The 23,451-nt window shown below is 39.7% G+C and overlaps 1 protein-coding gene across 2 annotated transcripts in view; it reads right to left on the bottom strand.

Moving 5' to 3' along the window:
- LOC139746784 (ionotropic receptor 21a-like) overlaps positions 1-23,451 on the bottom strand; it is a 140,824-nt gene that overhangs the window by 66,826 nt on the left and 50,547 nt on the right. For both annotated transcript variants that reach the window (XM_071658343.1, XM_071658337.1), the window contains exon 5: positions 9,974-10,283. In XM_071658343.1, the coding sequence (XP_071514444.1) occupies positions 9,974-10,283 (310 nt within the window). The remainder of the gene's footprint in view (positions 1-9,973; positions 10,284-23,451) is intronic.

Here is a 23,451-nt window from a genome sequence, read left to right on the forward strand (position 1 = left end):
CAAACCTACATTCACTGAGAACCAATCACTTTCCTCTCTTGCTACACGTACACATGCCTTACATCCTCGATAAGAACTTTTCACTGCTTCTAACAACTTGCCTCCTACACCATATATTCTTAATATCTTCCATAGAGCATCTCTATCAACTCTATCATATGCCTTTTCCAGATCCATAAATGCTACATACAAATCCATTTGCTTTTCTAAGTATTTCTCTCATACATTCTTCAAAGCAAACACCTGATCCACACATCCTCTACCACTTCTGAAACCACACTGCTTTTCCCCAATCTCATGCTCTGTAAATGCCTTTACCCTCTCAATCAATACCCTCCCATACAATTTACCAGGAATACTCAACAAACTTATACCTCTGTAGTTTGAGCACTCACTCTTATCACCTTTTTCCTCTGTACAATGGCACTATGCAAGCATTCCGCCAATCCTCAGGCAACTCACCACGAATGATACATACATTAAATAACCTTACAAACTAATCAACAATACAGTCACCCCCTTTTTAAGAGATTCCACGGCAATACCATCCAAACCAGCTACCTTGCCGGCTGTCATCTTCCGCAAAGCTTTTAGTACCTCTTCTCTGTTTACCAAATCATTCTCCCTAACCTTCTCATTTTGAACGCCACCTCGACTACAACACCCTATATCTGCCACTCTATCATCAAACGCATTCAACAAACCTTCAAAATACTCACTCATCTCCTTCTCACATCGTCACTATTTGTTATCACCTCCCCATTAGCCCCCTTCACTGAAGTTCCCATTTGCTCACTTGTCTTACGCAATTTATTTACCTCCTTCCAAAACGTCTTTTTATTCCACCTAAAATTTAATGATACTCTCTCACCCCAACTATTATTTGCCCTCTTTTTCACGTCCCGCACCTTTCTCTTGACCTCCTGCCGCTTTCTTTCATAAATCTCCTACTCATTTGCATTTTTTCCCTGCAAAAATCGTCCAAATGCCTCTCTCTTTTCTTTCACTAATAATCTTACGTCTTCATTCCACCACTCACTACCCTTTTTTATCAACCCACCTCCCTCGCTTCTCATGCCACAAGCTTCTTTTGCGCAAGCCATCAATACTTCCCTAAATACATCCCATTCCTCCCCCACTCCCCTTACATCCTTTGTTCTCACCTTTTTCCATTCTGTGCCCAGTTTTTCCTCGTACTTCCTCACACAAGACTCCTTCCCAAGCTCACTTACTCTCACCTTTCTCTTCACCCAAACATTCTCTCTTCTTTTCTGAAAACCCCTACAAATATTCACCTTTGCGTCCACAAGATAATGATCAGACATCCCTCCAGTTGCACCTCTCAGCACATTAACATCCAAATGTCTCTCTTTCGCCCGCCTATCAATTAACACGTAATCCAATAACGCTCTCTGGCCATCACTCCTACTTACATACGTATACTTATGTATATCTCGCTTTTTGAACCAGGTATTGCCAGTCATCAGTCCTTTTTCAGCACATAAATCTACAAGCTCTTCACCATTTCCATTTACAACACTGAACAACCCATGTATACCAATTATTCCCTCATCTGCCACATTACTCACCTTTGCATTCAAATCACCCATCACTATAACCCAATCTTGTGCATCAAAACCACTAACACACTCATTCAGCTGCTCTCAAAACACTTGCCTCTCATGATCTTTCTTCTCATGCCCAGGTGTATATGCGCCAATTATAACCTATTTCTCTTCATCAACTTTCAGTTTTACCTATATCAATCTAGAATTTACTTTCTTACACTCTATCAAATAGTCCCACAACTCCTGTTTCAGGAGTACTGCTACTTCTTCCCTTGCTCTTGTCCTCTCACTAACTCCTGACCTTACTCCCAAGACATTCCAAAACCACTCTTCCCCTCTACCGTTGAGCTTTGTTTCACTCAGAGCCAAAGCATCCAGGTTCCTTTCCTCAAGTATACTACCTATCTCTCCCTTTTTCTCATCTTGGTTACATCCACACACATTTAGACACCCCAATCTAAGCCTTCGAGGAGGATGAGCACCCCCCGCGTGAGTCTTTCTTCTGTTTCCCCTTTTAAAAAGTCAAAATACAAGTAGGGGAGGGATTCTGGCCCCCGCTCCCGTCCCCTTTAGTCGCCTTTTACGACACGTGAGGAATGCGTGGGAAGTATTCTTTCTCCCGTATCTCGAGGGATAATATATATATATATATATATATATATATATATATATGTATATATATATATATATATATATATATATATATATATATATATATATATATATATATATATATATATATATATATATATATATATATATATACGCATATATATATATATATATATATATATATATATATATATATATATATATATATATATATATATATATATATATATATATATATATATATATATATATATATATATATATATATATATATATATATATATATATATATATATATATATATATATATATATATGCATATATATATATATATATATATATATATATATATATATATATGCATATATATATATATATATATATATATATATATATATATATATATATATATATATATATATATATATATGTATATATGCATATATATATATATATATATATATATATATATATATATATATATATATATATATATATATATATATATATATATATATATGCATATATATATATATATATATATATATATATATCCCTGGGGATAGGGGATTAAGAATACTTCCCACGTATTCCCTGCGTGTCGTAGAAGGCGACTAAAAGGGGAGGGAGCGGGGGGCTGGAAATCCTCCCCTCTTGGTTTTTTTTTCAATTTTCCAAAAGAAGGAACAGAAGATTGGGCCAGGTGAGGGTATTCCCTCAAAGGCCCAGTCCTCTGTTCTTAACGCTACCTCGCTAATGCGGGAAATGGCGAATAGTTTGAAAGAAAGAAAAAGAATATATATATATATATATATATATATATATATATATATATATATATATATATATATATATATATACATACATATAGGGGATAGGGGAGAAAGAATACTTCCCACGTATTCCCTGCGAGTCGTAGACCGCGACTAAAAGGGAAGGTAGCGGCGGGCTGGAAATCTTTCCCTCTCAAGTATTTTTTTTTTTCTATTTTTTTCCCAAAGGAAGGAACAGAGAAGGGGGCCGGGTGAGGATATTCAGAGGCCCAGTCCTCTGTTCTTAACGTTACCTCGCTGAGGCGGGAAATCGCGAAGAGTATGAAAGAAAAGAAGATATATATACACATATTCATCTATTTATTTTCTTTGTCGCTGTATCCCGCGTTAGCGAGGTAGCGCAAGGAAAGAGACGAAAGAATGACCCTACCCTCCCACATTCACATGTAGATACATACTCGTTCACACACGCAAATATACTTACCTATACATCTCAACGTGTACATATATATACACACACAGACATATATATATATACACATGTACATAATTCATACTGCCTGCCTTTATTCATGCCGTCGCCACCGCGCATATATGAAATAACAACCCCCTCCCCCCTCATGTGCACGAGGTAGCGCTATGAAAAAACAACAAAGGCCACATTCGTTTACACTCAATCTCTATCTGTCATGTAATAATGCACCGAAACCACAGCTCCCTTTCCACATCCAGGTCCCACAAAACTTTCCACGGTTTACCAAAGACACTTCACCTGCCCTGGTTCAATCCATTGACAGCACGTCGATTCCGGTATACCCCATTGTTCTAATTCACTCTTCACAATTCAAGCCCCGATCACTCAGAATCTTTTTCGCTCCATCTTTCCACCTCCAATTTGGTCTTCCACTTCTCATCGTTCCTTCCACATCTGACACATATATCCTCTTGGTCAATCTTTCCTCACTCATTCACTCCATGTGACCAAACCATTTCTAAACACCCACTTCTGCTCTCTCAACCACACTCTTTTTATTACCACACATCTCTCTTACCCTATTATTACTTACTCGATCAAACCACCTAACACCACATATTGTCCTCAGACATCTCATTTTCATCACATCCACTCTCCTCCGCACAACTCTATCCATACCCCATGCCTCGCAACCATATAACACTGTAGGAACCTTCAAACATACCCATTTTTGCTTTCCGAGATAATACTCTTGATTTCCAAACATTCTTCAATGCTTCCAGAATTTTCGCCCCCTCCCCCACCCTATAATTCCCTTCCGCTTCCATGGTTCCATCCGCTGCCAAATCCACTCCCAGATATCTAAAACACTTCACTTCCTTCAATTTTTCTCCATTCAAACTTAACTCCCAGCTGACTTGTCCCTCAACCCTACTGTACCTAATAATCTTGTTCTTACTCACATTTACTCTTAGATTTCTTCTTTCACACACTTTACCAAATAAGTCACCAGCTTTTGCAGTTTCCTCACATGAATAAGCCACCAGCGATGTATCATCAGCGAACAACAACTGACTCACTTCCCAAGCTCTCTCATCCAGAACTGACTGCATACTTGCCCCTCTTTCCAAAACTCTTGCATTTACCTTCCTAACAACCCCACCCATAAACAAATCAAACAACCATGGAGACATCACAAACCCCTGCCGCAAACCTACATTCACTGAGAACCAATCACTTTCCTCTCTTCCTACACGAACACATGCCTTACATCTTCGATAAAAACTTTTCACTGCTTCTAACAACTTGCCTCCCACACCATATATTCTTAATACCTTCCACAGAGCATCTCTATCAACTCTATCATATGCCTTCTCCAGATCCATAAATGCTACATGCAAATCCATTTAATTTTCTCAGTATTTCTCACATAAATTCTTCAAAGCAAACACCTAATCAACACATCCTCTACCACTTCTGAAACCACACTGCTCTTTCCCAATCTGATGCTCTGTACATGCCTTCATCCTCTCAATCATTGCCCTCCCATATTATTTTCCTGGAATACTCAATAATCTTATGCCTCTGTAATTTGAGCACTCGGTTTTATCCCCTTTTCCTTTGTACAATGGCACTATGCAAGCATTCCGCCGATCCTCAGGCACCTCACCATGAAAGATACTTACATTAAATAACCTTACCTTCCAGTCAACAATACAGTCAACAGCGTTTTTAATAAATTCCACTGCAATACCATCCAAACCCACTGCCTTGCCGGCTTTAATATTCCGCAAAGCTTTTACTACCTCTTCTCTGTTTGCTAAATCATTTTCCCTAGCCCTCTCACTTTGCACACCACCTCTGCCAAAACACCCTATACCTGCCACTCTATCATCAAACACATTCAACAAACCCTCAAAATACTCACTCCATCTCCTCTCACATCACCACTACTTGTTATCACCTCCCATTAGCCCCCTTCACTGAAATTCCCCATTTGTTCCCTTGCCTTACGCACTTTATTTACCTCCTTCCAAAACATCTTTCTATTCTCCCTAAAATTTAATGATACTCTCTCACCCCTACTCTCATTTGTCCTCTTTTTCACCTCTTGCACCTTTCTCTTGACCTCCTGCCTCTTTCTTTAATACATCTCCCATTCATTTGCATTATTTCCCTGCAAAAATCGTCCAAATGCCTCTCTCTTCTGTTTCAATAATAATCTTACCTCTTCACCCCAACACTCACTACCCTTTCTAATCAACCCACCTCCCACGCAAGCATCTATTGCTCAAGATATCACTGCTTCCTTAGATACATCCCATTCCTCCCCCACTCCTCCACGTCCTTTGTTCTCACCTTTTTCCATTCTTTACTCAGTCTCTCCTGGTACTTCCTCACACAACTCTCCTTCCCAAGCTCCCTTAATCTCACCACTCTTTTCACCCCAACATTCTCTCTTCTTTTCTGTAAACCTCTACAAATCTTCACCTTCGCCTCCACAAGATAATGATAAGACATCCCTCCAGTTGCACCTCTCAGCACAATAACATCCAGATGTCTCTCTTTCACGCGCCTATCAATTAATACGTAATCCAGTAACGCTTTCTGGCCATCTTTCCTACTTACATACGTATGTATATATATATATATATATATATATATATATATATATATATATATATATATATATATATATATATATATATATATATATATATATATACATATATATATATATATATATATATATATATATGTATATATATATATATATATTATCCCTAGGGAAAGGGGAATAAGAATACTTCCCACATATTCCCTGCGTGTCGTAGAAGGGGACTAAAAGGGGAGGGAGTGGGGGGCTGGAAATCCTCCCCTCTCGTTTTTTTTTTAATTTTGCAAAAGAAGGAACCGAGTGGGGCCTGGTGAGGATATTCCAAAAAAGGCCTAGTCCTCTGTTCTTAACGCTACCTCGCTAACGCGGGAAATGGCGAATACTTTAAAAGAAAGAAAGAAAGATATATATATATATATATATATATATATATATATATATACATATATATTTTTTTTTTTTTTTTTTTTTTTTTTTTTTTTTTTTATACTTTGTCGCTGTCTCCCGCGTTTGCGAGGTAGCGCAAGGAAACAGACGAAAGAAATGGCCCAACCCTCCCCATACACATGTACATACACACGTCCACACACGCAAATATACATACCTACACAGCTTTCCATGGTTTACCCCGGACGCTTCACATGCCTTGATTCAATCCACTGACAGCACGTCAACCCCTGTATACCACATCGCTCCAACTCACTCTATTCCTTGCCCTCCTTTCACCCTCCTGCATGTTCAGGCCCCGATCACACAAAATCCTTTTCACTCCATCTTTCCACCTCCAATTTGGTCTCCCTCTTCTCCTCGTTCCCTCCACCTCCGACACATATATCCTCTTGGTCAATCTTTCCTCACTCATTCTCTCCATGTGCCCAAACCATTTCAAAACACCCTCTTCTGCTCTCTCAACCACGCTCTTTTTATTTCCACACATCTCTCTTACCCTTACGTTACTTACTCGATCAAACCACCTCACACCACACATTGTCCTCAAACATCTCATTTCCAGCACATCCATCCTCCTGCGCACAACTCTATCCATAGCCCACGCCTCGCAACCATACAACATTGTTGGAACTACTATTCCTTCAAACATACCCATTTTTGCTTTCCGGGATAATGTTCTCGACTTCCACACATTTTATAAGGCTCCCAAAATTTTCGCCCCCTCCCCCACCCTATGATCCACTTCCGCTTCCATGGTTCCATCCGCTGACAGATCCACTCCCAGATATCTAAAACACTTCACTTCCTCCAGTTTTTCTCCATTCAAACTCACCTCCCAATTGACTTGACCCTCAACCCTACTGTACCTAATAACCTTGCTCTTATTCACATTTACTCTTAAGTTTCTTCTTCCACACACTTTACCAAACTCCGTCACCAGCTTCTGCAGTTTCTCACATGAATCCGCCACCAGCGCTGTATCATCAGCGAACAACAACTGACTCACTTCCCAAGCTCTCTCATCCCCAACAGACCTCATACTTGCCCCTCTTTCCAAGACTCTTGCTATATATATATATATATATATATATATATATATATATATATATATATGTGTGTGTGTGTGTGTGTGTGTGTATTGGAAAGGATCACAATATTCCGCGTGATCAAGATATTCCTATGAGTCCACAGGGAAAATGAAACACGAAAAGTTCCCAAGTGCACTTTCGTGTAATAATCACAACATCAGTGGAAACACAAGAGAGAAATATAACTGTCAGTTGATATACATCGAAGAGACGAAGCTTGACGCCATTTGGTAAAAATGTAATTGTCGAAAACATACAACGAGCGTTCATAAACCTATCATTTTACAAATCTTATCACCAATAAAGTTTTCTAATTTGTGCAGACCATCACTAATATTAAGATTATTGTTCTTTGTGCATTTAAAAATTCAATGATATTTCTCTTGGTAATAGAGTTAGAGTTAATAACTGAGATGGCGTTACTCCAGTCAATACAATGATCATAGTTTTTAACGTGATTAAACAAGGCATTTGATTCTTGTCCCGTTCTTGAACACTCATCTTTATACCCTGTGCCTTTATACAATGGCACTATGGAATCATTCCAATAATCCTCAATTACCTTACCATGATCCATACATACACTTAATATCTTTACCAACCAATCAGTAACACAGTCAACACCTTTCTTAATAAATTTCGTTGCAGTACCACTAAAGGCCATCGCCTTGCCGGATTTCATCGTCCGCAAAGCTTTCATTTCGTCTTCTCTCTTAACCAAACCATTCTCCCTGATTTGGCATACCACCCTGTTGAAAAACCCCAACAAATGCTATTCTATCATCAACCACATTCAACAAACCTTCAAAATATTTGCTCTATCTCTTTCTCACTTCATCAGTACCTGTTAGTACTACCCTTATTGCCCTCTTTACCTATGTTCTCATTTGTTACCTTGTGTTACGCACGTCATTAACCTCCTTCCAAAACGTGTCTTTACTCTCCCTAAAGTTGAATGATAGTCTCTCTCACCCCTAGGTCTCATTTGCCTTCTTTTCCAACCCTTGCACCTTCTTCTTGACCTCCTGCGGCTTTCTTCTATATCTCTCCCAGTCATTTGCACTCCTTCCTTGTTACGTCCAAACGCCTCTCTTCTCTCTATCACTAACATCTTTACTTCCTCATCCCACCACTCACTACCCTTTCTAATCTGGCCATCTCCCACCTTTTTCATACCGCATGCATCTTTTGCACATGATATCACTGCTTCCTTAGATACATTCCATTCCTCACCCACACCCCTCACGCCATTTGCTCTCACCTTTTGCCATTCTACACTCAATCTCTCCAGGGACTTCCTCACACAAGTCTCCTTTCCAAGCTCACTTACTCTTACCACTCACTTCTCCCCCAGTGTGTTATCTTCTTTTTTGAAAACCTCTACAAATCTCCTTCGCCTCCACAAGATAGTGATCAGCCATGCCTCCAGCTGCCCGTTTCAGCACATTAACATCCAAAAGTCTCTCTTTTACACGGACATTAATCAACGCGTAATCCAATAATGCACTTTGACAGTCTCGTCTACTCACTCATACTTATGTATATATCTCTTTTCAAATCGTGTATTCCAAATCACCAGTCTTTTTCAACATACAAATCTACAAGCTCTTCAACATTCCCATTCACAATAATGAATACCCCATGTACACCAATTATACCCTCAATTGCGACATTACTTACCTTCGCATTCAAATCACCCATCACTATAACCCGGTCTCGTGCATCAAAGCTGGCTACATACTCACTCAGCTGCTACCAAAACACTTGCCTCTCATGATCTTTCTTCTCGTGACCAGGTGCATATGCAGCAATAAAATCCCATCTCTCTCCATCTACTTTCAGCTTTTACCTACATAAATCTAAAATTCATTTTCTTACACTCTATCACGCGCTCCACAACTCATGCTTCATTAATAGTGCTACTCCTTCCTTAGCCTTTTTCCTCTCACCATCACACACACACACACACACACACACACACACACACACACACACACACACACACACAGATGGAGGAGGAAAAGATTTAAAAATACATTGAATAACATGAAAAGAGTCATCAGCTGGGAAATTATGTGAGTGATACGAAAATGTAGTCTCATATCATGAACACAGAATCAATTCCTATATAGAGTATCGGCAGGGATGATGAACAGAGGAGGTATCAGTCATCTCAGCTAACCGTTGTTACTTTGTAAGACGGTAAAGATAAGATTGATAAACCAAATACTTGGACGCATTATTGAAAATATTGTGCAGTGAACGGAAGTTCCTGTTTAGAGCATATCATCAGATATCAGAGTCTCGCTCGTGTGATTATGATGTGGAATATTGCCATTGGCAGTTTACCTGTTTTGTGGAAATGGTTGAAGATATTTTTGTTCACTAACCTGTAGGTAAGGATTACTTGACATGGCAAATTCATATCTATAAAGCTCTACTGCAGCTGACACTTCGAGGCCAGATTCATATAGGTCCTGCAAGGTCTGCATCACAGTAGGTCTTTTCTTTACTAACAAGAAGGATTTCAGGTTAGCGGAGTAGACCATAGTCAGTATCATGGTGTACAACCAGAAGAACAGGACGAAGATCTGAGTGCTGGTGCTGCGTGGTAGGGTTGTGTGGGCCTCACAAAAGTGAAGGCCAAAGGCATAGTACCAGGCGAAGCTCAGGTTCTGCAAGTTACTTCGCTCACCACCGCTGTTGGAAAATGGCTTATTGTACACACCTGATATTACCTTAACGTTTTGCACAAAAATCTGTATTTGAAATCACATAATTTCAAATGCATTGTGATAACAATTATCTTAATTCATTACGAATAACTGAGAATAGCATTTTCGTTTTTTGTAATTTCATTAGAAAGTGAAGCTGAATGATGTATATTTCTTTAAGGCTTTAAGATCTTGACCTCCTGTCGCTTTCTCTTATGCATCTCCCAGTCATTTGCACTTCTCCCTCTCTCATGCTACAGTGATGAAATGAGTATTCTGAAGGTTTGTAGTATGTCTGATGATAGAGTGGCAGATGTAGGGTGTTTTGATCGAGGTCGTGTGCGAAGTGAGAGGGTGAGGGAGAATGGTTTGGTTGAAAGAGAAAAGGTAGTGAAAGCTATGGGAAAAATCATATCCGGCAAGGCAGCGGGGTTGGTTGGTATCGTAGTAGATTTTTTAAGAAAAGGGGTGACTGTTGTTGATTGGTTGTTAAGGATATTCAATGTATGTAGGGTGAAGTGCCTGAGGATTGACGGAATGCATACATAGTGTCACTACAAAAGCAAAGGGGATAAAGGCGAGTGCTCAAACTCCGGAGGCATCAGTTTGTTGAGTATTCTTGGGAATTGTATAAGAGGGTATTGATCGAGAAGGTGAGGGCATGTACAGAGCATCAGACTGAGGAAGAGCAGTGTGGTTTCAGAAATGGTAGAGGAAATATGGATCAGGTGTTTGCTTTGAAGAATGTGCGTGAGAAATACATAGAAAACCAGATGAATTTGTATGTAACATTTATGGATCTGGAGATGACATATGATTGGATTGATGGAGATGCTTCCTTAAGAGTAAATGGTGTTGGAGATAAGATGCCAGAAGCGGGAAAAAGGTTTTAGCAAGGAGGTAAGGCATGTGTACGAGAAGGAAGAGAGAAGAAGGATTGGTTTCAAGTGAATGTCGGTCTGCGGCAGGGGTGTGTGATGTCCCCAAGGCTGCTGAATTTTTTTATGGATTGGGTGGTTAGGGAGGTAAATGGAAGAGTTATGAAGAGAGGGGAAGAGAGAACCTGGGAAGTGAGTTGTTCGTCGATGATAGAGATGTGGTGGTTGATTCAAGAGAGAAATTGAAGAAGTTTGTGACTGAGTTTGGAAAAGCGTTTGAAAGGAGAAAGCTGAGATTACGTAAGTGCGAATAAGAGCACGGTTATTAGGTTCACCAGGGCTGAGGAACAAGTAATACGGCATGTAAGTCTGAATGAAGAGAAATTGGAGGAAATGCAGTGTTTCATGTATCTAGTAGTGGACTTAGTAGCGAATGTTACTATGAAAACGGAAATGAGTCACAGGCTGGGCGAAGGGGTGAAGGTTCTGGGGAAGACGAAGGTGTGAAAGAAGAGAGAGTTATCTCGAACAGAAAACTGGGTATATATGATGGAATAGTAGTTCCATCAATATCATATAGTTGCGAGGCTTTGGCTATAGATAGGGTTGCACGGAGGAGAGTGGTTTTGTTGGGAATGAAATGTTTAAGGACGATATGTGGTGTGAGGTGGTTTGACCGAGAAAGTAATGAAACTGTAAAAGAAATGTGTAGAAATAAAAAAAAAGTGTGTTAAGAGAGCAGAAGAGGGTGTCTTTAATTGGTTTGGGCAAATGGAGAGAATGATTGAGGAAAGATTGACAAAGAGGATATATGTGTCAGAGGTGGAGGGCACAAGGAGAAGCGGAAGACCAGAGAGGTGGTAGGATGGAGTGAAAAAGATTTTGAGCAATCGGGGCCTGAACATACAAGAGGGTGAGAGGCGTGCAAGGAATAGATTGAATTGGAACGGTGTGGTATACCAGGGTCGACGTGCTGTCAGTGGACTGATCAAGGGCATGTGGAGTGTCCGGGGTATACCATGGAAAGGTCTACGAGGCATGGACGTGGATAGGTAGCTGTGGTTTCGGTGCATTATCCATGACATCTAGAGACTGAGTGTGAACGAATGTGGCCTTTTATGTATATTTTCCAGGCACTACCTTGCTGAAGAAGGGGGTAGCGGTGCTATTTTCCTGTATGGTGGGGGCAGTGACAGGAATGGACGAGAGGCAAGCAAGTATGAATACATAAATGTGTATGTATACATATGTCTGTGAATATGCATGTATGTGTTGCTATGTATATGTATATGTGCGTATGCGAGCCATTAAATATAAATACATGTTTATGAGTGGATGGGCCATTCTTCGACTGTTTCTTCAATCTACCTCGCAGACGCGGGAAAGTGATCATGTATAATGATGATAATAATTCTAATAAAAATAATGATAATGATAATGATAATAATGATAATAATAATAATAATATTAATGATAATATTAATAATAATGTTAACAATATTAATGATAATGATATTAATGAAAAAATATTTTTCATACACATTCGCCATTTCCCGCGTCATAGAAAATGCGATAAGAACAGAGACTGAGCTTTAGGAGAAATATCATCGCTTGACCCCATTCTCCGCTCCACTCTCTGAAAAGTAGAAATGGGAAAGGAATATATATATATATATATATATATATATATATATATATATATATATATATATATATATATATATATATATATATATATATATATATTTTTTTTTTTTTTTTTGCTTTTTTTTTTTTTTTGCTTTGTCGATGTCTACCGCGTTTGCGAGGTAACGCAAGGAAACAGACGAAGGAAATGACCCAACCCACCCCATACACATATATATATACATACACGTCCCCATACGCAAATATACATACCCATACATCTCAATGTACACATATATATATACACACACAGACATATACATATATACACATGCACACAATTCACACAGTCTGCCTTTACTCATTCCCATCGCCACCTCGCCACACAAGGAATAACACCCCCCTCCCCCCTCATATGTGCGAGCTAGCGCTAGGAAAAGACAACAAAGGCCCCACTCGCTCACACTCAGTCTCCACCTGCCACGCAATAATGCCCGAAAACACACCGCTCCCCTTCCATATCCAGGCTCCACAGAACTTTCCATGGTTTACCCCAGACGCTTCACATGCCCTGATTCAATCCATTGACAGCACGTCAACCCCAGTATACCACATCGATCCAATTCACTCTATTCCTTGCCCTCCTTTCACACTCCTGCATGTTCAGGCCCCGATCACACAAAATCGTTTTCACTCCATCTTTCCACCTCCAATTAGGTCTCCCCTTCTCCACGTTTTATCCACCTCCGACACATATATCCTCTATGTCAATCTTTCCTTACTCATTCTCTCCATGTGCCCAAACAATTTCAAAACACCCTCTTCTGCTCTCTCAACCACGCTCTTTTTATTTCCACACATCTCTCTTACCATTACATTACTTACTCGATCAAACCACCTCACACCACACATTGTCCTCAAACATCTCATTTCCAGCACATCCACCCTCCTCCGCACAACTCTATCCATAGCCCACGCCTCGCAACCATACAACATTGTTGGAACCACTATTCCTTCAAACATACCCATTTTTGCTTTCCGAGATAATGTTCTCGACTTCCACACATTCTTCAAGGCTGCCAGTATTTTCGCCCCCTCCCCCACCCTATGATTCACTTCCGCTTCCATGGTTCCATCCGCTGCCAAATCCACTCCCAGATATCTAAAACACTTTACTTCCTCTAGTTTTTCTCCATTCAAACTTACCTCCCAATTGACTTGACCCTCAACCCTACTGTACCTAATAACCATGCTCTTATTCACATTTACTCTTAACTTTCTTCTTTCACACACTTTACCAAACTCAGTCACCAGCTTCTGCAGTTTCTCACATGAATCAGCCACCAGCGCTGTATCATCAGCGAACAACAACTGACTCACTTCCCAAGCTCTCTCATCCATAACAGACTTCATACTTGCACCTCTTTCCAAAACTCTTGCATTCACCTCCCTAACAACCCCATCCATAAACAAATTAAACAACCATGAAGACATCACACACCCCTGCCGCAAAACCACAGTCACTGAGAACCATTAACTTTCCTCTCTTCCTACACGTACACATACATGCCTTACATCCTCGATAAAAACTTTTCACTTCTTTTAACAACTTGCCTCCCACACCATATATTCTTAATACCTTCCACAGAGCATCTCTATCAACTCTATCATATGCCTTCTCCAGATCCATAAATGGTACATACAAATCAATTTGCTTTTCTAAGTATTTCTCATATACATTCTTCAAAGCAAACACCTAATCCACACATCCTCTAACACTTCTGAAACCACACTGCTCTTCCCCAATCTCATGCTCTGTACATGCCTTCACCCTCTCAATCAATACCCTCCCATATAATTTACCAGGTATACTCAACAAACTTATTCCTCTGTAATTTGAGCACTCACTCTTATCCCATTTGCCTTTGTACAATGGCACTATGCAAGCATTCCGCCAATCCTCAGGCACCTCACTATGAGTCATACATACATTAAATAACCTTACCAACCAGTCAACAATACAGTCACCACCTTTTTTAATAAATTCCACTGCAATACCATCCAAACCTGCTGCCTTGCCGGCTTTCATCTTCCGCAAAGCTTTTACTACCTCTTCTCTGTTTACCAAATCATTTTCCCTAACCCTCTCACTTTGCACACCACCTCAACCAAAACACCCTATATCTGCCACTCTATCATCAAACACATTCAACAAACCTTCAAAATACTCACTCCATCTAGTTCTCACATCACCACTACTTGTTATCAACTCCCCATTTGCGCCCTTCACTGAATTTCCCATTTGCTGCCTTGTCTTACGCACTTTATTTACCTCCTTCCAGAACATATTTTTATTCTCCCTAAAATTTAATGATACTCTCTCACCCCAACTCTCATTTGCCCTCTTTTTCACCTCTTGCACCTTTCTCTTGACCTCCTGTCTCTTTCTTTTATACATCTCCCACTCAATTGCATTTTTTCCCTGTAAAAATCGTCCAATGCCTCTCTCTTCTCTTTCACTAATACTCTTACTTCTTCATCCCACCACTCACTACCCTTTCTAATCAACCCACCTACCGCTCTTCTCATGCCACAAGCATCTTTTGCGCAATCCATCACTGATTCCCTAAATACATCCCATTCCTCCTCCACTCCATTACTTCCATTGTTCTCACCTTTTTCCATTCTCTACTCAGTCTCTCCTGGTACTTCCTCACACAAGTCTCCTTCCCAAGCTCACTTACTCTCACCACCCTCTTCACCCCAACATTCACTCTTCTTTTCTGAAAACCCATACAAATCTTCACCTTAGCCTCCACAAGATAATGATCAGACATCCATCCAGTTGCACCTCACAGCACATTAACATCCAAAAGTCTCTTTTTCATGCGCCTGTCAATTAACACGTAATCTAATAACGCTCTCTGGCCATCTCTCCTACTTACATACGTATATTTATGTATATCTCGCTTTTTAAACCAGGTATTCCCAATCACCAGTCCTTTTTCAGCACATAAATCTACAAGCTCTTCACCATTTCCATTTACAACACTGAACACCCCATGTATACCAATTATTCCCTCAACTGCCACATTACTCACCTTTGCATTCAAATCAACCATCACTATAACCCGGTCTCGTGCATCAAAACCACTAAGACACTCATTCAGGTGCTCCCAAAACACTTGCCTCTCATGATCTTTCTTCTCATGCCCAGGTGCATATGCACCAATGATCACCCATCTCTCTCCATCAACTTTCAGTTTTACCCATATTAATCGAGAATTTTTTTCTTACATTCTATCACATACTCCCACAACTCCTGTGTCAGGAGTAGTGCTACTCCTTCCCTTGCTCTTGTCCTCTCACTAACCCCAGACTTTACTCCCAAGACATTCCCAAACCACTCTTCCCCTTTACCCTTGAGCTTCGTTTCACTCAGAGCCAAAACATCCAGGTTCCTTTCCTCAAACATACTACCTATCTCTCCTTTTTTCACATCTTGGTTACATCCACACACATTTAGACACCCCAGTCTGAGCCTTCGAAGAGGATGAGCCCTCCCCGCGTGACTCCTTTTTCTGTTTCCCATTTTAGAAAGTTAAAAATACAAGGAGGGGAGGATTTCTGGCCCCCTCTCACATATGTATATATATATATATATATATATATATATATATATATATATATATATATATATATATATATATATATATATATTGGAAAGGATCACAATTTTGCGCGTGACCAAGAGATTCCTATGAGTCCACGGGGAAAATGAAACACGAAAAGTTCCCAAGTGCACTTTCGTGTAATTATCACATCATCAGGGGAGACACAAGAGAGAAGTAAAACAGTCAGTTGATATACATCCGAAGCTAGAACGCCATTTGAAAAACATGTGATTGTCAAAAACATACAACGAGCGTTCATAAACATATCATTTTACAAATCTTATCAACAATAAAGTTATCTAATTTGTATAGACCATCACTAATATTAAGATTATAATTCTTTGTGTATTTAATAATAGAAGATTTAATGATATTTCTCTTGGTGATAGAGTTAGCGTTAATAACTGAAATGGCGTTACTCCAGTCAATATAATGATCATAGTTCTTAGCATGATTAAACAAGGCATTTCATTCTTGTCTCGTTCTTATACCATATTTATGTTGCTTCAGTCCAACAGAAAGATCCTTACCAGTCTGACCAACAAAAAATTTATCACAGTTTCCACAAGGCACTTTATAGATGCAACCAAGAGAATTTTCTGATGAATTTCTGATTAAGATATTCTTTATAGTATTATTGTTGCTAAAGGCAACATTTACATTAAAGGATTTAAGCAGCATGGGAAGCAAAGTGAAATTATCATTAAGATTGAGAACTAAAAGATGCTTGGTGTCCTTGGGAGATTTAGGCTCAACTCTAAAAAATTATTTCTTTGCTAACTTAAGGGATTTATCAATGAAAGATCTAGAGTACTTTAACTTAGATCCAATAGAATATATCTTCTCAAACTCAGCATCAATAAACTCTGGACTGCAAATACGTAATGCCCTAAGGAACATACTTTGAAATGATGATAATTTAACTCTATCATGTTGAGATGAGTAATAATAGATATATGAGCATACATTGCTGGGTTTTCTATACATGCTAAACTTAAAGTTGTTTCCATGTCTATGGATCATGCAATCTAAAAATGGTAACATACCATTATTTTCATTTTCTACAGTAAATTTGATGGAAGGTACTAAATTGTTAAGTAAGGGGAGAAATATTTGTAAATTTTCATTTGTTGGCCAAACACAAAGAACATCATCTATATACATAAAACAAATTGCATTAGAAGATAAGATATCCTTTAGTAATTTTGTTTCAAAAAACTCCATATGAAGATTACTTAGTACAGGTGAAAGAGGATTACCCATTCCCATACCAAATTTTTGAGCATAGAATTCTCCATTAACTTGAAACCTTCTTCTGCAGGTTCTCACATGAATCAGCCACCAGAGCTGTATCATCAGCGAACAACAACTGACTCACTTCCCAAGCTCTCTCTCATCCACAACAAGCTGCATACTTGCCCCTCTTTCCAAAACTCTTGCATTCACCTCCCTAACAACCCCATCCATAAACAAATTAAATAACCATGGAGACATCACACACCCCTGCCGCAAACCTACATTCCTAGAGAACAAATCACTTTCCTCTCTTCCTACACGTACACATGCCTTACATCCTCGATAAAAACTTTTCACTGCTTCTAACAACTTGCCTCCCACACCATATATTCTTAATACCTTCCACAGAGCATCTCTATCAACTCTGTCATATGTCTTCTCCAGATCCATAAATGCTACATACAAATACATTTTCTTTTCTAAGTATCTCTCACATACATTCTTCAAAGTAAACACCTGATCCACACTTCCTCTACCACTTCAGAAACCACACTGCTCTTCCCCAGTCTGATGCTAAGTACATGCCTTCACCCTCTCAGTCAATACCCTCCCATATAATTTCCCAGGAATACTCAACAAACTTATACCTCTGTAACTTAAGCACATACTCTTATCCCCTTTGCCTTTGTACAATGGCACTATCAAGCATTCCGCCAATTCTCAGGCACCTCACCATGAATCATATATACATCATATAACCTTACCAACCAGTCAAGAATACAGTCACCCCCTTTTTTAATAAATTCCACTGCAATGACATCCAAACCCGCTGCCTTGCCGGCTTTCATCTTCCGCAAAGCTTTTACTACCTCTTCTCTGTTTAGCAAATCATTTTCCCTAACCCTCTCACTTTGCATACCACCTCGACCAAAACACCCAATATCTGCCATTCTATCATCAAACTCATTCAAGAAACTTTCAAAATGCTCACTCCATCTCCTTCTCACAAAACCACTACTTGTTATCACCTCAAAACATCTTTTTATTCTCCCTAAGATTTAATGATACTCTCTCACCCCAACTCTCATTTGTCCTCTTTTTCACCTCTTGCTCCTTTCTCTTGACCTCCTGCCTCTCTCTTTTATATATCTCCCACTCATTTGCTTTTCTCCCTTCAAAAATCGTCCAGATGCCTCTCTCTTCTCTTTCACTAATAATCTTACCTCTTCATCCCACCACTCACTACCCTTTCCAATCTGCCCACCTCCCACGCTTCTCATGCCACAAGCATCATTTGCGCAAGCCATCACTGCTTCCTTAAATACATCCCATTCCTCCCCCGCTCCCCGTAACTCCTTTGTTCTCACCTTTTTCCATTCTGTACTCAGTCCCTCCTGGTACTTCCTCACACAAGTCTCCTTCCCAAGCTCATTTACTCTCACCACCCTCTTCACCCCAACATTCTCTCTTCTTTCCTGAAAACCTCTACAAATCTTCACCTTCGCCACCAGAATATAATGATCGGACATCCCTCCAATTGCACCTCTCAGCACATTAACATCCAAAAGTCTCTCTTTCGCGAGCCTGTCAATTAACAACTAATCCAATAATCCTACTTACATATGTATACTTATGTATATCTCTAATTTTATACCAGGTATTCCCAAACGCCAGTCCTTTTTCAGCATATAAATATACCGGCTCCTCACCATTTCCATTTACATCACTGAACACCCCATGTATACCAATTATTCCCACAATTGCCGCATTACTCATCTTTGCATTCAAATCACCCATCACTATAACCGAGTCTCGTGCATCAAAACCACTAACACAATCATTCATCTGCTCTTAAAACACTTGCCTCTCATGATCTTTCTTCTCATGCCCAGGTGCATATTCACCAATAATCACCCATCTCTCTCCATCAACTTTCAGTTTTACCCATATCAATCTAGAATTTACTTTCTTACACTCTATCACATACTCCCACCATTCCTGTTTCATGAGTAGTGCTACTCCTTCCCTTGCTCTTGTCCTCTCACCAACCCCTGACTTTACTCAAAAGACTTTCCCAAACCACTCTTCCCCTTTACCCTTGAGCTTCGTTTCACTCAGAGCCAAAACATCCAGATTCCTTTCCTCAAACGTACTACCTATCTCTCCTTTTTTCTCATCTTGGTTACATCCACACACATTTAGACACCCCAATCTGAGCCCCCGTGGAGGATGAGCACTCCACACGTGACTCCTTGTTCTGTTCCCCTTTTAGAAAGTTAAAATACAAGGAGGGGAGGGTTTCTAACCCCCCTCTCCCGTCCCCTTTAGACGCCTTCTACGACACGTGAGGAATGCGTGTTAAGTATGCTTTCTCCCCTTTCCCCAGGTATACATATATATTTTTATAAATTTATTTTCCTTTGTCGAGTCTCCCGCGTTAGCGAGATAGCGCAAGAAATAGACGAAAGAATGGCCCAACCCACCCATATACACATGTATATACATACACGTCAACACATGCAAATATACTTACCTATATATGTCAATGTACACATATATATCCACACACAAACATATACATATATACATATGTACATAATTCATACTGTCTGCCTTTATTCATTCCAATCGCCACCTCCCCACACATGGAATACCATCCCCCTCCCCCCCCTCATGCCTGCGAGATAGCGCTAGGAAAAGACAACAAAGGCCACATTCGTTCACAATCAGTCTCTAGCTGTCATGTAATAATGCACCGAAACCAGAGCTCCTTTTCCACATCCAGGCCCCACAGAACTTTCCATGGTTTACCCCAGACACTTCACATGCCCTGGTTCAATCCATTGACAGCACGTCGACCCCAGTATATCATATCGTTCCAATTCACTCTATTCCTTGCACGCCTTTCACCCTCCTGCATGTTCAGGCCCCGATCACTCAAAATCTTTTTCACTCCATCTTTCCACCTCCAATTTGGTCTTCCACTTCTCCTCGTTCCCTCCACCTCTGATACAAATATCCTCTTGGTCAATCTTTCCTCACTCATTCTCTCCATGTGACCAAACCATTTCAAAACACCCTCTTCTGCTCTCTCAACCACGCCCTTCTTATTTCCACACATTTCTCTTACTGTTACATTACATACTCGATCAAACAACCTCACACCACATATTGTCCTCAAACATCTCATTTCCAGCACATCCACCCTCCTGCGCACAACTCTATCCATAGCCCACGCCTCGCAACCATACAACATTGTTGGAACCACTATTCCTTCAAACGTACTCATTTTTGCTTTCCGAGATAATTTTAACGACTTCTAAACATTCTCCAAGGCTTGTAAAAGTTTCGCCCCCTCCCCATCCTATGATTCACTTCCGCTTCCATAGTCCCATCCGATGCCAGATCCATTCACAGATATCTAAAACACTTTACTTCCTCCAGTTTTTCTCAATTAAAACTTACCTCCCATATGACTTGACCCTCAACCCAACTTTACCTAATAACCTTGCTCTTATTCACATTTACTCTTAACTTTAACAAACTCAGTAAACCAGCTTCTGCAGTTTCTCAAATGAATCAACCACCAGCGCTGTATCATCAGCGAACAACAACTGACTCACTTCCCAAGCTCTCTCATCAACAACAGACTGCATACTTGCCCTTCTTTCCAAAACTCTTGCATTCACGTCCCTAACAACCCCATTCATAAACAAATTAAACAACCATGGAGACATCACACACCTCTGCCGCAAACCTACATTTACTGAGAACCAATCACTTTCCTCTCTTCCTACACGTACACATGCCTTACATCCTCGATAAAATCTTTTCACTGCTTCTAACAACTTGCCTCCCAACCCATATATTCTTAATACCTTCCAAAGAGCATCTCTGTCAACTCTATCATATGTTTTCTCCAGATCTATAAATGCTACAGACAAATCCATTTGCTTTTCTGAGTATTTCTCACATACATTCTTCAAAGGAAACGCCTGATCCACACATCCTCTACCACTTCAGAATCCATACTGCCCTTCCCCAATCTGATGCTCTATACATGCATTCACCCTCTTAATCAATACCCTCCCATATAATTTACCAGGAATACTCAACAAACTTATACCTCTGTAGTTTGAGCACACACTCCTCTTTCCCTCTGTACAATGGCACTATGCATGCATTCCGCCAAACCTCAGGCCCTAAACATGAATCATACATACATTAAATAACCTTACCAACCAGTCAACGATAAATTCATCCCCTTTTTTAATAAATTCCACTGCAATACCATCCAAACCTGCTGTGTTGGCGGCTCTCATCTTCCGCATAGCTTTAGTACCTCTTCTCTGTTCACCAAATCATTTTCCCTAACCCTCTCACTTTGCACACCACATCGACCAAAACACCCTATATCTGCCACTCTATCATCAAACACATTTCACAAACATTCAAAACACTCACTCCATCTCCTTCTCACATCACCACTACTTGTTATCACCTCCCCATTAACCCCCTTCACTGAAGTTCCCATTTGCTCCCTGGTCTTACGAACTTTATTTACCTCCTTCCAAAACATCTTTTTATTCTCCCTAAAATTTAATGATACTCTCTCACCCCAACTCTCATTTCCCTCTTTTTCACCTCTTGCACCTTTCAATTGACCCCCTGTCTCATTTGCATTTTTTCCCGGCAAAAATCGTCCAAATGCGTCTCTCTTCTCTTTCACTAAAAATCTTACCTCTTCATCCCTCCACTCATTACCCTTTCTAATCAACCCACCTCCCACGCTCCTCATGCCACGCGCATCTGTTGCGCAAGCCATCACTGCTTCCCTAAATACATCCCATATATATATATATATATATATATATATATATATATATATATATATATATATATATATATATATATATATATATATATATATGGGATGTATTTAGGGAAGCAGTGATGGCTATATATATATATATATATATATATATATACATATATATATATATATATATATATATATATATATATACATATATATATATATATGTATATATATATATATATATATATATATATATATATATATATATATTTTCTTTTCTTTCTTTTAAACTATTCGCCATTTCCCGCGTTAGCGAGGTAGCGTCAGGAACAGAGGACCGGGCCTTTTTTGGAATATCCTCACCTGGCCCCCTCTGTTCCTTCTTTTAGAAAATTAAAAAAGAAAAAAAAAACGAGAGGGGAGGATTTCCAGCCCCCCGCTCCCTCCCCTTTTAGTCGCCTTCTACGACACGCAGGGAATACGTGGGAAGTATTCTTAATCCTCTATCCCCAGCGATAATACACAGACATATGCATGTATAAATATACACACATTCATACATGCTGCCTTCATCCATTCCCACCGCCACCCCACCACACATGAAATGACACCCCTCTCCCCTCGTGTGTGCGTGAGGTAGCGCTAGGAAAGTACAAAGGCCACATTCGTCCACACTCAGACTCTCGCTGTCATGTGTAATGCACCAAAACCACAGCTCCCCATATATAAATATATATATATATATATATATATATATATATATATATATATATATATATATATATATATATATATATATATATATCCCTGCGGACAGTGGGAAAAGAATAATTCCCACGCATTCCTCACGTGGCGTATAAGGCGACTAAAGGGGACGGGAGCGGGGGGCCAGAAGCCCTCACGTCCTTGTATTTTAACTTA

Source organism: Panulirus ornatus, chromosome 5 (genome assembly GCF_036320965.1).
Source record: "Panulirus ornatus isolate Po-2019 chromosome 5, ASM3632096v1, whole genome shotgun sequence".
NCBI lineage: Eukaryota > Metazoa > Arthropoda > Malacostraca > Decapoda > Palinuridae > Panulirus > Panulirus ornatus.